We start from the raw sequence: 19028 nt of genomic DNA, 5'->3' as shown, positions 1-19028 counted from the left end.
TTTCAGGGACAAGATGAGATGGAGCAAGGTTCTGGGTTCAGATTATAGCAATATTTCAGGAAAAAAACAAAGAGTTTGTTTGATTTGTTTTGAAAAATCTTACTTTTTCTCCAAAAATGAAGAACATGACATCAACTAAACATAGAAGGGAGCATTCTATGTTCCACAGCTGTGATCTGCATCATGCAGGAAATCTGTGTTCATAAAGGAATCCGATTATTTTGTCATGAAATCAAGCAAGGCTCCAGCGATCTTGAGTTTCAAAACACAAGGTGTGTGATACAGAACTTTTATATTGGTTGAATGATATAATCCCAGTTTGATCAATGCCAATATTTTAGATTTTGGATTTTGGAGAATAATCAAATTCAGTAGCTTCTCTCTCTACCCATTTCCTGTCTGAAACACTGTGACTGAAGTAATAGTGCCACAAAATATGTCCTTACAAAACACTAAAAAACCTGAAAGCTAGATGCATATGACCAGAGCTCAGATTACCAGCTGACCTTTATCTCACCAGGTAACGGACAGGAACAGGATTGTTTGTGCTTTTTGAGACTTCACTTTGGTGACGAATATGTCTTTTTACTCTGCCTGTTATTATTTGTGAATTACATTTGACTTCTACATTAACAGAAGAATAAATGGGAGTTTAAAAGGACCTTGATCACATCAAAGGGAACATTTAAAGGCTACATCTTACCAAACGTAACACAGGATGCAGTCAAGCATTCCTCTGTTCACACATTCATCTCAGCATAGTGATAAGAGACAAAAAAGTCATTCTGTCATCTTACTTTATCACCGTCACAGATAAGGCATATTCTCCATGTTTTCTGAAAGTGTCTCATATTTCAGCTTTCTGTGTTGTTTTTACTCCATGTTCTGTAACTGAGACAGAAAAACAATACTACCAAATATTTGGACAAATGAGTTTTATGTTTAGCAGAAATGCGTAGATTAAATGCAGACGCAGACTTAAAGGACTTTCGCCGGCTGTTTTGAAGTTTCTCCAAATGTACTGTAATTATTTCTGAGTCTGAGGCCATTATTTACATCTAAAAACAGTTGGAGTGATTCCTCCACGTGAAAAGAGGTTAGTCTCTGCCTCTAGTGGAATACAGTTATCTTTGTGTCTTTCTCCTGAGTGATGGTAGGGTAGTGTGTGAAATGGTCTGTCTACTGTCAAAAACTGATTTAATCATTGGGGTAACCAAGAGAAACAGAAGATTACAGGCTACAAGCTACCTAAGAGCTATGCACTTGATTCCACCAGATGGAGAAATGCAGCAAGATGGACGTCATACAAACAGCAAATTAAACTTCAGTCCAACTCTTCATATCTAAAATACACACACAGATAAACAAGTTTCTCCTATTATTATTTTTTGTTTGTTTGTTGTTGTGAAAAGCGATGGTAATGAATGGCGTCCACACTCACAGGCGATGCGGACAGTTGCCTTCCGGCTCTTGGAGGTGCCAAGGTGGCTCCAGGCCACACAGAGGCACCAGTAGTCCTCGGGGCCGTGGAAGTCCTCCACCTGCTGGCGGGACACGTTGATCATCACCTCGCGCACCTTCAGCCCTGGGAGAAAAGAGAAGACAAAGGCAATCGTTATTACAGATATGTATTGGTTAGAAGATAGCTTACTTTAGAATCAATGGTCTATTAGTAGAACTGGGCTGATCATGTCATTAGGTTCTCATTGTGCTTCTGAGAGTCTGAAATCATAAATTACATTACCGACTGGATGTCAAGTTTGGATACAAGAGGAGCTGGAAGAAAAATGTGATGGCAACTTCATCGCTTGGTTGTAATCACATGTAGGGGCCAACTGTGAGCGGCTGTTTGACAGACATTTTTAGCCAACCTATGCAAGCAACAACGTCCCTCTAGTGCCATTGTGGGCTCATTTCAGACAAAGTAACTTGGCACAGCAGTCCGCTGTGGGCTCTCCTATGAGTATGAATAGTGGAGCTCCAGGGGCCCAGCTGAGGCTCAGTGGGACCGTCTTAAAGTGAAACAGCAACACAGAAGCAATTCATCCTGCTGGGAGCAAAAATAGAACACATTTGCATTGTAATTATATCACTTTTTCTCAATTGAGGCATGAATGGCAAGGAAGACATTTTTAATGTTAAATGGTTTTTTGAATTATACCTCTGCCAACATCATCCACCATTACCCACAACTCAACGGTTCTTTACAACTTCTCCTGAAAAGATCGTGAGGAACCTTTTTAAAATGTTCACGAAAAGTAGCTATTAGAGATGAAGGAAGGAATTGGTGTTATAGAATCTGAAGAGCTCATCAGCCGTAAACATCAAGAAAACCAGAGGTGGGTCCCAATCTGGAACAATAACTGCAAGGTATCATCAGGCATGAAGAAGACAAGTAAAGAAAGCACACAGAGAAGTGTTCAGGTCAAGTAAGTGGAGATGACCTCTAACCTGGGAAGGTGGAGGTTGAGGGTCAGCAGAAGGGCCGTCTCAGGTTAAGGGTCACACATTGGTCCCTTGCTGGACACTATAAGTACACGCTTAAACCCAACTTTCCTTGTGTCACCTGAGAGGCCAGAATGGTGGCAGGACCTTTTGAAATAACAATAATTTATTACTGAATACATTTTTTCCTGTGATGCAATAACACTCAAAGTTTTTAATCATACACCAAGATTTTTAATTCACATGGTGTATTAGAAACAGCCATGCTTTAACTATGACAACAGCATTACTGACAGAGCGTCGATATCGCCTGAATCTTTTGCTTTGGCTTACGTATGTTCACATGGTAAATGCCACTGAATTTAAATTAGGGTCTCTTAACAAACCCTTAATCAATAGTTTGATGCATTTCGAGCCTTGAGTCAACCATCAATGGATTGTAGAGGATTATTTATGCATAAGTTCTAAGGAAAGGCTGACACACTTCCTAAATCAGTGCATCCCCCACCTCCTCTCTGCTTAGCTCCAAGAGAAGACTAAAGAAATTGGCAGAAACGCAGACCCCCAGAGGACTGTTCTGTATGTTCTAAGCACTAACAAGAGGAACGCTAAATCAGCTGAACCAGAATTAGCATTAATAAGCTGGCCTACACTAAAAGGCACATGTAGGCGCACAGAGCACAGCACCAGAACAATCCACCACAATTTGTAACAAAAAAAATAAAAAATTCCTCACAACACTATTATTGTACTTGAATGCATCAAGAAAACAGAGGCAGACTCTATTTGATAATCCTCTATGGCACAAGCTGCGAGCACCCCTGTTTGAAATGTTCGTCACCCTGTCATGCAGCTCCAGATGGGCAAACACTCACCATATTTAATCTGAGTCACTGGCTTAGAGCCTGTCGCATGTGATTTCTTTGAGCCGGCTGCAGCCTGCGGGCCCTGTGCCCACAGCTGGATTAAACACAAGTGTTATGCAATGTGCTGGGGACTGAAAGACTTAACAGCCATCCTTGTTGGTCCTCCTGTCCACATGCATGCTCTCTTAATCAAAAATGATACTTTAATCTGCCTCCCTGCCTACTTTAGAGGGATATGCATTTTTGTGAAGTTATTGTAACAGTTTTACGTACAATAACTTACGTAACTTACACAGTAAGTTGTACTTACTGTGAAAGTACAAACTTAGTGTGATATATCACAGTAAGTTTGTAGAACAAGTAAAGAAATCTTCAACAGAGCATCCATTTCAAATGCTTTAAGCTGTTTAAAGCCATTTAAACATAATATGTCCATGAGACAAAATACTCTGAAAGCAGACATCAAATATTTACCTTTTTGAGAGGCTTAATGTTTTTCATACCTGTGGCAGGTTTAGATTTAAAGTTATTGCTGTTGCACCATTAATGTTTTTCTAAAGGAAAATTAATAAATCATCTTCCAAAACATAATAATATAGCATTCAACGGCTATGTGAGTTTCAGCTCCTCAGAGGAAGAACCACCATGTCGTATCTATCTTGAAGCTTGGGTGAGTAAACCATCACTTTTATAGGCATGATGGTAAACGCTTCACATATAAGCGTGTACCATCCATGAACTATGTGGTTCTTTTACTTCCATCACCAGCAGCTTTTCCATTACAAATGTGCGCAAATCTTTGTCAATATTACGCCAATGTCAAAAACACACAATTTTGCAAATGCAGTGTTTCCATTAAATAAAATCACATGCGAAGAAGTTAATTCACGCAATAATCTATTAAAACAATCTGTTGCGCCATAATCTTTCAACTACTTCCTGTTGTAGGCAGAGTATTGCAAAGATCAGGTGCTTCTAAAAGAGACAGCGGCCGATTTCAATGAGTCAAAACGCAAAGTCAAATTTCTTCTAAGTTATCTGAACCTTCCACAGTTCCACCAGTCACACATCCATACACTGAACAGCTACATAACTTGGGCTTTAGCATCTTGCTCAAGGACACTTTGACAGGTTTTGTGTAATACTGGAGATGAACCAATCACCTGTCCGATGGCTGAATGACAGATGGTCAGCTGCCTCAGATAGCACTCTATCCCCCAATTATGACCAGTTCCTTTTTCAGTTGCAATAACACCCTAAAACTAGGTTACTTTTTAACATTTCCGGGTTTTCTTTACATTTCTTCATTCCCTCTGCAATATGACAATGTTCTGCTACAGGTACTCAAAGCTTCACAGAACCTTGCTTCAAAGAATCAAAACTATCCCCTGAAGTCAAACAGATCCCAACTGTTGTGATCAGTGAAAGGCAAGACAATTGTACTGTGCCAATGTCAATCCATGCGTAGTGGGGGATTGAGATGAAACTAGAAGGACAGTCTGCACTGCACCGCTTATAACAGACAACATGAAAAGAGATGCCTCCTGATACGCTGTCATACCGACCACGGCTGACTAGTTGTACAATACTGAGACAAATTAGGTGATATGTCTGAATACGGTAAAAGCCACATATTTGGCAACCGGGGTTCATATAAATCAGGACTGACAGGGCTGGAGGGAACTTTTAAGAGGAGTAATACACAAAGTAGCAGCTCTATGGTTGGTGCTTCCCAGTCGCGGGCCCCATGTGGAGAGCGAGACGCTGGCATAATTCATAATTTCTCAAGCAGAGGCACAGAGCCAGAAAGTGACAGCCTACTTGTGGGAAGAGAGACAGCGGAGAAAATATTGACTAATGACTTTCCAGGATGCCCCCAAAATGGATTTGAACCGGCTTTATGTTAAAGACAAGAGAGAACGAAGCAGGAAGACCGAGCAGACAGAGGGCGGCAAGTGATAAACCGGCGTCCGTTTTCCGAGACGTCGAGTTTGCTGGAATGCAAAGAGACGTCGACATGTGGTTTTGTTGGAGAGACGGAGACGGAGAAGGAGACGCTTCCCCCTGACAGCCCCGCTTGTTTACAGGTAGAACTGTTGACGGAGCTCATTAGAGAGGAAACTACTCGATCTGTTCTCCTCCGCCGATTCTACTCCAGCTCTTCACAGGTTCCCGAGGCTCCAACAGAGCCATCCCAAAAAGGCTGACTGATGCAGAAAAAGACGGCCACAAGCTAGACTTAGAATTAAGTTTGGGCTGGTCTGATTTCCGGTGAAGAGAAGTCGCAGCCGAAGTTCTTCCCGAGGTCAGCTTGTTATCCCAGATTATGAGAGCTCCATTAAAAAGCTGCACAGGGATTATTTCTGCTGAAAAGTTTGAGTCATCGTTCTTCATGTCCACACACTTCCTCTGGTTCTCTTGGTTTTACAGTCTAGTGAAGGTAAATGGGAACGTTAAGGTGAGCCATAGATCAATATTAGTCTTTGCAGAAAATGACAGTTTCTGTTTGGTTCATAGAGACCCCTTCCAAAAAATGTGAATATCATGGAAAAGTTGTTTAATTCCCATAATTCCATTCAAAAAGTTAAACGTTCATAGGGTGTAGATTCAGGCCCCACAGTTTAAGTGATTTCAAGTATTTGTTTGTTTATTGTTACATAATTTGGCCTTCCAGCTCATAAAACCCACGAAAAAAGGAATTCAAAAAATTAGAACATTCTGAAGAAATTAGGGGATTTAAAAAAATTTTCCATGATATTCAAAAAAATAGTTTCTTATAATACTGTTCTTACTCTAAAGCATGTTGATTTTTGTGTGTTTTTACATACTTTTTTGTGCGTCTTTGTGTGAACCTACATGTCTCGATGCTGCTGTTACACCTGAATTTTCCGCTGGGGGACAATAAAAACACCTCTCTTCTTAAAATAGGCTCTTCCAAGGCTTTCCCAGACTGGGTCTCAAGTATTTGCAGATTTTACGTAATTACAAATGGCTGTAATCTCAAACCTCCATAAATACAAGGGGTCCACTTTATATCAGCTATAAAACATTCATGCTAAAACTTCAAAACCTTCCAGACGGAACAAAACACTCGAGTATATCTAGTCAAACCCTCTTGATTTAACAAGTAGCTTCACTCGTGATGTAATTAGATCAAACAGACTTTAAAACTATATTTGGATTTTAATGAATCTTTTAAATTTACAATTTTTTATCTTAAAAGTACGATGATTTAAACAATCTTGAAATTAAAACCATGAAATTGAAGCGGATGGACTCGTTTTTGTTCCCATCCTGCGTGTCGCCTGTGACAGAACGACGCCTTCATAGACGAAGAAAAAAAAGGAAGCAGCGTGATTTCCTGACATTCACAACTTTTTTTATATTATTTCTCAGGAACCCCGTGGAGGCATCAATCTGTCTGTTTGCTGGAGTCACTGAGAGGGAAAAATGTATTTCCATTAGCCCTGCACCGTTAACCAGACAACCAAAGAATGGAAAACACATGCTCAAAATCAGTAAAACTGTGTTTATAGAGTATATACATCAAACACACAAAGAAGGGTTGAAGAAAAAGAAGTACATGAAATATTTCTCTTAACAAACAAAAACAAGAAACTGACTATCAAAATAAACTCTAACTTCCTTCGACTAGACGACAATCACAGCCGACATCGACAGTCATGCATCAAACTCTTGAACTGAAGCAGTTTGCTGTGCGTGGGAAGTAACAGGCTAGTCAAACAGAGTTTTCTTCCTATCTACAGGAAATAGTTTGCTGCTGTTTAGAGATTTAAGGCAAAACAAAAAAAGGAAAGCTTGATATATTTTATTGAATAAACTTTGTTCTTGCATGGGCTTGATTTTAAATGCATGTGTGAGACTCTTTCCTGAGCGGAGGATCTCTGCTGGACGGTAGGGTTGTTTTATTTGGCAACTGGGCATCTAATGATCAAGTAGTTCTCCTGGTAATCAACCTCTCTGGTTGACTCAAACCTGGTTGACTTTAGTAAAAGTTGTTGATGCTTCCATGTTCACCCTGCATGTCTTCTCTCCCTCCCAGGTGGTTGTTGTTGGTTTTCTAACCAAACTCTGGATCCAGACTGTGAAAACCTCCATTATAGTTCCGCTCTGTGTATTAATGAGCACTAAGCCAAACTTGGTGTTGAGCAATGAAAATCGGCTTGTATGAGGCAGCCTCAAGTATTCACTGATTTCAGCTCTTTGCAGGCAGCTGTGATCCCAAACCTCAGTGAACACCAGCAGTGCACTGTATCCACAAAATCAAACATTTTTATCTAAATGATTGGGTTTAATTTAACATTGCATTTTTTTTCTCTCACTCCAATTTCTAGAAACTGTACATATCTACAGTAAACTGTTCTGGTGTTTCCATGATTGTAGTTAAACATATTTTTAAAAAGGCTTACAAAAAAGAGAAAAAAAACAATCCATAACTTGAATACAGAATTCACACATACACACACACACACAAAAGAAAATCTCCATATTTATTGACTGCACAGAGTTTCCGTTCTTGACGACTCATCCTGTGGTCCCTCATTTTGGGATTCCTGACAGCTGATTTAAATATCTTCAGAGACTTGAGATGTTCTACTACCAGAAATAGTTTCCTCCATCTGCAGAGTCGACCCCGCTCTCTGCTCCCATCCTTTCATCCACCCAGCAGAGGGAGGAGAGGTGAGAGCAAGCATGGCTGACTCTGACACAAACCGGGTTTTTCTTTGTCAGGTCTCTGGGGTTAGTTGGATGCTTTGTTTAGGAAGAATAATTCCAAAACAGTCTGAAACATTACAACATGAACCAACATAACTGAGGCTTTCAGAGTTATTTAGTGAATTAATTAAAAACCAGGATGAATTGCATCAAGAAAATAAAGGCTACATTTTGAAAATATAACAGTGGTACAGTTGATAGAGATTAGGAACTGCTCAGTTGTCCAGGTTCAACTCTTCAAATGTTTTCTCTCTTATTTTTCCTTTTACAACACAGCTCAGATTCTTTGACGTGAAGTAGTCAGAAGAACAGTGAAACTGCCGTCAACTCAAAATAACTCAACCATTAATGCTTAGTTTTACCACCATAATGTCAGTACTTTGTGTGGCCACCATTATTTTCCAGGACTTCCTTAACTCTCTTGGACATGGAGTTCACCAGAGCTTCATGGGTTGCCATGGGATCCTCTCCCTCTTCTCCATGACAACGTCACAAAGGTGGTGGGGTTTGGAGACCGTGCCATGAGCTCCTTCACTTTTTTGTTTGAGGATGTCCCAGAGAGGCTCAGTGGGGTTTAGGTCGGGGGTCCAGCACCTTTACCCTCAGCTTCTTTAGCAAGGCAGCGGTTGTCATGGAGATGTTTGGGATAACTACCATGTTGGAAAACTGACCCAGTTTCTGAGAGGAGGGGATCATGCTCCGACTCAGGATGTCACAGTACACATGTGCATTAATGATTCCTTCAATGACTCTCTTCCCAACAGCTGGCAGTGCTCACACAGCCACAAACCATGATATCCATGTTCTTAAAAGTTCTTAAAAATGTCCTCAAATGTTTTGTTTTCAATGACGGCAGATGCGTTTGAGAGATCAAGAGGTACTCTTGAATTTACAATCGCCGTTAGAGATGCTGACAGAAAGGAATACAATAGAATTTGATTTAAAACAACACGACTGGCCAACGTGCTTTACACTAAAGAAGCAAACTGGAGGGCAGACACATTCTGCAAAACAAACCAGACCTCTGTTGTATTTGACAGATGAAAGCAATAATATCAATGAGTAATTTAGTTTTATTTATTAAAATGAAACCTGCTGAAAGAATCCACTCTCCCAACACCCACATAAACCATCCAGTTTACAAAAAAAAATCTGACGACTAACCAGAGCAAAATAGATGTTCAAAGAAAAAAAAAACCTCCTCAGTGAAGAATTAGACTTTGAGCCACCAAACTGTAATAAAATGGCACCAGCAGCTCACTAATTACTGACTGCATTGGACCTTTTCTCTTTTACAATGTTTAGTTCTGGAAACCCATAAAGGGAACAACAAACCGCAAAACATTGAGTTTCTGTTCAATCGTTTCTTTGCAAAAAAGTAATTTAAGGTTCATAAAGGATGACTACATGTTTTTTTTATTATTATTTTTACTTCATTTTAGAATAAGTAACAACTGATGGTGCGGTATGTGGGATTTTCTTTTTTTACTCTACCTTATTTTAGCTGCACTCAGAACGTTTCTGAGATTGTCTGTTTGCCAAACTCAGCATTCCTGCCAGAGAAAATCCCTGCTTTGGTTTAGCATTTGTTATGAGGAATACACACAGTAATTAAATACAGAAAGAAAACAATATTTTTCTTTTCTTTCTTTCAGCATGTGACTCACTCTTTATTCTAAAAAACATTAAGGTTTTTAAGTGTCTTGTTTGTGCAGTTGCTTAAAATTAAAATGTGGAACATATTTAAGGACAAGAGCTTAAAAGTTCTCACAAAGACATAAATCCCAGAATATGTGTGTGTGTGTGTGTTTCAGTGGGTGTGACGTGTGAGAGGGTCAAGTGTCATAATTTGCAAGAGAAAAGCATCATTAGTGCCTTACTCTTGAATATTATAAAAGTTGTGCTTCATTGTGTTAATTGCGTGCATGTCAAACTATTTTTTGAGTATTTTGAAGGTAAGTTATGATGCTTTTAAAGCAAATGTTCAAACTAATTAGATGTAGGCTTCAACGTGACACACTGAAGAACTGATATAATTACTACTGTCATTAAGGTCCAAAGCTAAAATTAGTTTCAAAAATATTCTAATATCCAATTAGGAAAAAAAAGAGACCAAAACCTAATTACTGAAGCTTGTAGTTGTCAAGGAGACCGTTAAACAACTCTGGATCGTTTACCAATTACATTCATTTAAAAGCCATAACTTTCACTTTTACAAAACATATGTTTAAAGACGGATTTATACATCATTAAGTTACGCAAATAATATTTTCTACACATGAAGGATCTTATCCTTTACAAATAAGCTAGACTGTTTTCAGATTACCCCATGGTTTGATTTATTATTATTATAAAGTTTATTTGATAGGGACAGACACACATCGACATAGACAAACTGAATAAAACAGCAGTCCCATGTCTGCATCATGGTGCAAAAGCAACAGCTAATTCGCAGCACTTGTCCCTAGATGGGCTTTTAAAAAATAACTCTAAAAATTGAAGTGATAAAGGTTAAAAAAGCACAACATAATATATACAAACAGAAAAATGTAAAACATCAAAAATGGGTACAGTTCTGTTTTTGACATAACCAGAGTTTTGTTTGATTTTTGAATGTACTAAAACTGGTTACAGACTTTAAATGAACAGGAAGTGAGTTCCAAACTGCAGATCCTCTCACAGACAGAGCAGTTTGAGCAAAAGTGGTTCTTCGAAAGGGAACCTTACAATTTCCATCCCATGCTGCTCTGGTAGATCTGCTGTTGCCCTGCAGTCTCTACGCTATCGCTTAATGGCGTAGGTGCAAGTCCATTTAAACACTTAAAGATCTATTTTAATACATTATAATTTAGAAAATTTGTAAAATCCAAAATGCCAAATTTAGCCAAAATGTGACGGTGATGGAATCTAATCGGCTTTTGATATAAAACTTTAAGGCCCGATTATAGAGACTTGCTAATGGTTTGAGGAGTTTGATTAGTCTGAGACCAGACAGTAGCTCTGTAGGTAAAATGTGAGGATCAGCGAATTCAAAAACATCTCTGCACAGTGATGTGTCAAACAATGTCTAATAATTTTAAAACAATTTATATTCAGGACAAATTTCAGGAAGACTATTAACATACAAACTAAAAAGGACCGGACCTAAGAAGGTTCCTTGTGGAATTCCTGTTACCATTTTGCAGAAGACAGATTTACTGTTATTAATGACAACACATTGTTCACGATCTTCCATATATGATCTAAACCAAGACAATGACCGTTCTGAGAAATTCAATGATGAAAGCCTTGAGATCAGTAAATTGTGATTCACCGTATCAAAGGCCTTTTTCAAATCAAGAAAAATCCATTCATTTCTTATGGAACTTGTGCAATGAGGCGACAGTTGCTTGTCCTTCTCCGGTCACGCATGTGAAACTTTTAGTTCCGATTAGATTTTGGTCTTTGACTGGCTGTGCTTTGACTGGGCCATTCTAGCACATTGCCAGGTAGTTCTGTCTGATGTTTAAAGTCACCAGAGTCCGGTTTTGGTCAAGTGTTGCATTGTATTTGGCTTCATCAAACTGCCATTCACCTTTGACCTCCTTCCCCATACATGTTAATGAAAAGCAACCCACTAATGCTTCCATTACCATCTTTCACAGTAGCTACCTTTCCACTGACCATATAATTGTGCAATTTGACATTTCAAAAGTAAATTTGCATATTGGAAACATGGAAATTTTGGAAAACACATTTTTTAATCAAATGTTTTGGTGCTGGGATGAGGTGGATTTTTGTCTGCATAAAAAATGGTTTATTTCGCAAAACTCCAATGGAAACACTTTTTTTCGCCTCACACGAGTCACATGATCAACAACCAGATGTTGCCACTGGCAGAAACCACAAAGAAGACGATGATAGGAAGTAGTTAGAGGATCATAGCCTGGCATGATTTGTACTGGCTTATCACGTGAACAAACTTATGCAGGTGTGATTTTAATTCCGTCTCTTATTTATTGGAAACACCACAATTGCAAAATGATGTTTTTTCGCCAAGTTTTGCGCACATTTGTAAATGAAAACACAGCTATTGAGGCCAGTTTGTTCACACTGGTGTGCAATGCATAGAGAAGTGTTTTTACCAAAGCTTTTTACCTTTAGACCTATTTACCCTGAGATCTTAGTTTGCCAGGCATTTTCTTTGTTTCTCAGCTATTCAAAAGCAACACAAGATGTTGGTTTTATCTGTTTTGCTCGTGAACTTGGCTGAATTAGTGAACTACTCAGACGACATAAAATCCGCGAAAGAATTCCTAAAGTAAAAGTGATGAAACGGCTGCATTTTTCAAAGCAGCATTGGCGCTTCCTCCATCAGAATTGACTCCAGCACACAGACAGATTCAGTCATTAGAATCTACATTCCCTTGCCTTCCAGAGAGGAACATCCGATATCTGACTGCTTTTCCACTCCTCGTGGGAAGAAGAGCTTCTATTTTACAGCACCATTAGACCTTGTGTCGAAATCTTAGCTCTGTAACCAGAGACAGTCCCAACACGCAGCCATCTCTCCTTGAAAGGATACTCAGTTTCAAACCTGAAATGTGTGAAATCAAGCCTGACAAACCCAAAACATAAAGCTCACAAATGACACATCCTGTGGTGTAATGAGACCGGGAGAATAAAACACCGTAGTAGAAGGCAGCTGTGGTAAGCATCAGTAATTAAAGCAACAATGGGGTTAAAAAACTCAGAAAAGGAAAACAATGTTTTTCCCCCTACTGTCTCTGGATGAGGAGCGAAATGCAAATAGATCCATCAAGTCGGCCCACTCAAGAGAAAACTCATTGAAAACAAAGTGTTTCTCTCTGTGACTGGATTCAGCAGTGAGGTATGTAATGGGCTGCCCTCTCAAACGAAACATCTCTGAATTACTTTGCCATATTGGACACATCAAAATGAAGAATTAATCTTACTGATATTTGTTTGGGTTTTAAACAAAATCAGTCTAAAATTGGAAAAAAAAAAAAAATAAATAATTGATTCGTCATTGATGTAACTGAACCATTCTATACTGGGTCCACTCTCAGAACTGTCATGGTCTTTTAGGGGATTGTAAGTGTTAATGTGATAGTATGAGAAAACATTATGTGTATTGTAACCAAAGGTTACAATTGCTCTGACCCTGAATAATGGCTAAATCAGCAATCAGCAATAATATTATGATGTGAGGTGGAGAATGAGTGAGGACCGCAGATTCCCAGACCTTTTATATTTAAAACAAATCATTGTAAAAAAAAACTGTATATAAATAAATAAAAATCCACATCATCCATTGGAAATGTGAAAGATCAAAACTTTCTTCAGGAAATTCTGGAACAGCTCATGTAAACCTGAAATGTTATGTTTATCATTTCTGCAAAATTGATGGAAAAAAGAACAGTGCAAGCATCAACAATTGCCAGTAAAATGATCCAGGACTGGCTACAAAACCAAGCTAACAGCACAACTCAGTGATTTAAGCTTCCCTGGCTGCATTTTCTTTTGAATATTTTAGATATGCACTCAAAAAAACTTTCGTTTGGGAGATATTCCGCAAATAACTTGAGGTCACGTTCCACAAAAAATTCTGTGAATAATGAACTGTGAATAATCAGGGGTCAACGGTAGCTCCTGTTTGCTGTTGTGTTTACAGAGTTGAAAACAGCTAGTCAGACTCAATGATAAGAGCTACAACATGAAAACATATGCTGCTGTTACAGTGGCAGGAAATAGAAGAGAAGGCTCTGTGAAAGTACTGCGACTGGCTAACAGTTAGCTGCTGTAGTTCTTCTTCTTCTTGAAACTTATTGACGGTTGGCAAAAAAACGTTAGGCGAGCATTACTGCCACCAGCCAGTAAGGAGTGTCGACCACAAGCTGCTAAAGGCAGCTTCTGCTTCGGCTGTTTCAGTTTTTAATGAGTCTGAGTTGCATGATCATATTTACTTCAAACTCCAAATTGCTTAGACTGATTAAAGTAAACTATCATTTAAAAGAAAAAAAATACAATTGGAGATTTATGAAATCGTAGTGAAAATTTGTGAAAATACAAATAATAGAAGACATAACATTTGTGTGTTGCAATATCCTAGCACTGGACTGTAATATATGAACCTGTCAATTATTATGCAGTGAATACAAATTCTTCACAGCAAACTTTGTAATTTGTGAACCCTTTACCTTATTAGACAAAAGGAGAAAAAAGTATTTTTACTTTTCCAGAAAACATTTCTAAAACCTTTTGTTTTTACTTTCAAACGACCCAAACCCCATCACCTCCCACAACTCCTCAAGGACAAGCAGGTATAGACAATGGATGATTCATATCTGTACCATTAGACTCCTAGTAGCTATTATTGTTCAAAGGCAGCGCATTTCCAAGTGGGGGTTAAATGACGGTCAGCACAGAGCAGAGCACGCCAACGCTAAGAAAATGAGCTTGGGAGATTTTTGCTTCAGCCTAGGATACATTTACAGTACCATCATATCAAAGAAAATATAAAACCCCCCAATTTTTTTCACTTATTTAACCTTGATAATAAAGCCATTATTTGATGCTACTACCTTGTGGACTTCATTAAAGTCTCATTAGTGAGAGAGCATTCAGTAATTCAGGTATATTCTCTCAGCTTCTGTAATTTTACTAGTACAGACTCATGTCAAAGATGTAGTAGATGTTTAGATTTTCTCTGAAAAGTATTCTCCTCCCTCAGGTGAAAAGGTCAAGGAAATGTGCAAAAAATACAGCAAAAATAAAGTAGAACGCTGGAAAAATTATATTTTCCTTTTACTGAGTTTTTCTATTTTTGCTTCTCAATTGTTTCAGATCAAACTGTTTCAAAATTTCTCTGTACAGAAGCTGAGAGAAAGAAAGGGAGCGCTCAGGAGGGTGGAGCAGCGCCACATGAGATTGTGATGGACAGCGCTGAAACCCGCCTCCCGGCTCAGATTGGTGGTTTCTAGAGAGTGCTGGCAGAAGGCAGAGGAGCTGGATTTGTTTTAGATTATTGATGTCTCATATCATACTGTCACAACATTTCAACAAATATGTAAAAAAAGTATACTGTATATATTTTTTTATGACGGTTGTTTTAAGAAAGAAAATCATTATTTGAAGACAATTTTTTTATTTTAAAAACAGATGGATATTAAACGTTGTTTCATGACTTAAAACATGGAAGTGAACAAAAGTGTAAAGAAAAAATGGAGAAAACTGTAAAAAGGAAAATCCTTGTTCACAGCATCATATGAACATGTATGAAGATGGTTCCCAGGACACGGCGCTCAATATTCCGACCCGGACAACAGAACACGGATTGAAACTGAGAACCGTCTGAATACTGAATGCCCAACCCTTCGTTTTATTTCAATAGTGATAAAAAAAAAAACGGCTAAAGTAGCTTGTCACTTTGTGTATAATTTTGCCTTGAACTCAAGGCTGAAGGGCTGCTGAACTCATCTGCATCCTGGCGTCTGCAGGTAAGTGTTGCAGGCTCTTTTCCAAGGCTTAAAATTGGATATAAAAACAGTCAAGCATGCATGGATACCCCTGTGATGGCTGAGGCATTAAAGCAGAATCTGCTGACTCACCAGCTGTGACAAAGGGCTCCTTTTTCTCTCATAAAAATAAATAAATAAATAAAAAGAAATACTCTACAGCTTAGCTCTGGCAGAAAACATGAGGTGAGGCCGCATAAAACCATCTCTAGGAAGAAAGCATCGCCGCAGCCCCTCCCACCCCGTCCTCCAGGAGTCTATAGCAGAGTTAAGAGGGTACGAGAGGATGTGTGTGAGTTGTATTGTCCGGGCCACACTCGGTTAACAACCCCATTAACTGGCTCACAAAGCAACCCCCGGGGCAACGATAACATCAATCCCAGCTTTAGAGGGCCATTACGTCCGGCCAGAGATATACGTGGCTCTTCGTGGGAGCGAGGTGAGGCCCCCGCGGCCGTGGAGCCGGGGGGTCAGGTTGCGGGGGAGGTGGGGTAAGATGTCGCCGCCCTTTTGTCTACTCCAACCCTCTGTCCACTCGGCAACCCCAGCCAGACCGCACAAACACGACGTCAAGTATCTCCCCCCAGGCTGTTTGGCAGGACGGAGTCTGAGGCTGTTTATCTGCTTCTCTCAGGCCTTCACACACACACACACACACACACACACACACACGCCAAACACAAGCCTTAACTCCTTTATGCCGACAGATCAACACATACAGGGAGTCGTGTGTGTGTGTGTGTGTGTGCCCTGTAAACTTTGCAAAGTCACACATTATTTTATGCGGTACAGTAGCGGAGCCTTGTGTCGATCCAGATAAGCGTACGAACAAACCCACACACCGAGGCGCCACCTCGCTATGTCCTTACAACATGCAGCTGATGCAAATAACACATTAAATCAGTCACAGACATGTAGCCCACATGGCAATATCTCCACACTGATAAATTCTTCCCAACCATAAACCCTCTAAAACACACACACACACGCAAACACAAATGGAGCATCTTCTTGCAGTATCTGAAGGCGCGCTGCTCTCAGGTGATAACATTCTCATGCTGCAGCGGCAGGAAAGAGAAGTCAATGGGTTTTTCGCCCTCTCCCCCCTGCATTCTGCTCCACAGGTAACTAGTGAACTCCGGGATGCTGTATAGAAACATGTTTTGTCTGAAACGTCAAGTGTTTAATAGCTGGATTTCTCCAAGGGAGGTTTAACAGCCTCAATTAAAATCGCATAAAGGGGAAATGCACGAGTCTTGACAGTATAAACACAGCGCCACTTTTAGAACAAACAGGGATAAGGAGCCTGATTCTCCTTTCTCCACCACCGGGTTGGACACTGAGGCGATGCAGATGAGTGACGACTCACCCAGATGTCTTGGACAGGAGGCGACAAGTTTACAGTGGGATCCCTGGGGTAGGGGGATTGGTCTCGGGGGATGGGATACAACGCCGGGATACAAAGGAGTCGGTGAGGCAGGGAGGTTTTCATGGCAACCGAGAGAGGAACAGCTGAGAGTTCCCTCCCAAAGGGAGACGAGACGACAGGAGAGGCAGCACCTGCATTCAGCCTACACATGCTCCCATCAGAAAGTATTCAATTGTATAAAAGAGAAAAGCATCAAAAGTGTTGGTGAAGTCCAACGTTTTTCAGAACCCTCCACAGAAGTTACACCTGGTCTGGTGTTCTGTTAGCCGTGCCACACCAGGTTCACCCTCCGTCCTGAAGGGAACATCAGCTTAACATCCTACCTCCAGATGAAGCAGTTGGCCCTACTGTCAGTATTCAGCTCTTCCTCAGACTAAATGATTACTAGAGTTTTTATTGTGACTTGCTCTCTTTCACTAAAGGAGCTACTACCTTTAACTCTATACTCAGTGGTGGAGAAAGTACTCAAAAAATGTACTTAAGTAGAAGTACAAATACACAGACAAAAATGTACTCAAGTAAAAGTAAAACTACCACATTAACATTTGTACTTAAGTAAAAGTAAAAAAGTTCTGGCTTTTAAAAAAGTATTAAAAGTAAAAGTACTTGCTGAATGGATTACCTAATCGCTAATATTATTAAGAGAAAGGATTGTATTTAATTTTAATACATCAGAAATGTGCCATTTTAATGAACAATGCCACAGATAAAGCATGTTTTTATTGAGTTTACTCTGTAACATAGTTTAGACTTAGATATGTGATTCTATGCATCATAATTTCAGGGATGGAAGCATCTCGTCTCCTGTCCTAACATAACATGAACTTCACTTTTTTTGTCACTAGTGGCATTTATTTTTAAAGAAATCCAACAGAAAGGGGATGGAAAGAAGGTGGGTGGGAGAGGACAGGCAACCAAGGAGCCACGTAGCAGAGTTGTAGTCAAGAACACCTACCCAAGACCAAGTCAAGACCAACACCCCGTGCTACGTGACACAAAAAATTTTACTTTTACCTATCAAAATTGATTCACACATTGATCTGAAAGATCCACATTCCCATAAAACACCTAGATATTAAATACTTAGAGCTGAAATAAATTTAATCAGTAAAGATCCGTCCAGAAGAATTGGATCATTCCTGAATGTCATTGCACTTTATTGCACTTTGGTCACAGCGTTGTCCCATATTTGCGACACCTCAGTCAACACCTCCACACAATAATTCAGCGCATGAGTGACAACTTTTTTTCATTGCAGATGCAACATGTGTCTCTGTACAGCTAGCTTTGCTAGCATCATGTCCACAGATCTTACCTTTCTTTAAGCTTTCCTTCCAAGTGACGCTAAAAGTTGGACGAAGTCCCCACCGTCTGTGAAAGCGAAGCGCTGCTGATTTTCCATGTCGCCATATCTTATGATTTATGCAGCGCTATTATATTACTGACGATCAGACAGACATCTTCTCCCGCTCAGAGAAAACCACTGCGCATGTCTTGGAGCTCCACGTGTGAGTAAAGGTGGAGCCGATGGGTGACAACAGACACTTCAGTCACGTTATTGCTTGGATTTTACGGCGCCACCTTAAGTCCCTGAACTTCACATTTTAACGGACAAAAAGCTCAATGCGACTTGGATGTAACGAGTAACGCGACACTTTTGTAGAAATGTAGTGAAGTAGAAAGTACAGATACTTACTGTAAAATATAGTGGAGTAAAAGTAGAAAGTCCCCATTATTAAATCTACTTAAGTAAAGTACAGAGACACGTAAATTGTACTTAAGTACACAATGTGCCGCTCACATTGAGCCGAGTTCCTGCTGGAGATATTTCCTGTTAAAGGGAAGTTTTTCCTCTCTGCTGTCGCTGCATGCATGCTTAGTATGAGGGATTGCTATGAAGTCAACGTCATAAGAAAGCTATTTTTCATCCAGGAGCTGTGAATGGGGCAAGTCAGTGACTTGATTCAATCTGCTGGGTGTACTTAGAAACTTACTGAACTACTTTGACTAATAAACTGAACTTAATGAACTGAC

The 19028-nt window shown here is 39.7% G+C and overlaps 1 protein-coding gene across 3 annotated transcripts in view; it reads right to left on the bottom strand.

The window, feature by feature from the left end:
• The window catches only part of unc5db (unc-5 netrin receptor Db), a 247517-nt gene that overhangs the window by 97103 nt on the left and 131386 nt on the right, over window positions 1-19028 (bottom strand). For all 3 annotated transcript variants that reach the window (XM_081611277.1, XM_081611274.1, XM_081611276.1), the window contains exon 3: window positions 1442-1585. In XM_081611277.1, coding sequence (XP_081467403.1) covers window positions 1442-1585 — 144 coding nt within the window. The remainder of the gene's footprint in view (window positions 1-1441; window positions 1586-19028) is intronic.

This window comes from Poecilia reticulata, chromosome 9, assembly GCF_904066995.2.
Source record: "Poecilia reticulata chromosome 9, P_reticulata-male-v2, whole genome shotgun sequence".
Lineage (NCBI taxonomy): Eukaryota > Metazoa > Chordata > Actinopteri > Cyprinodontiformes > Poeciliidae > Poecilia > Poecilia reticulata.
This window is presented reverse-complemented; position numbering and strand designations above follow the sequence as displayed.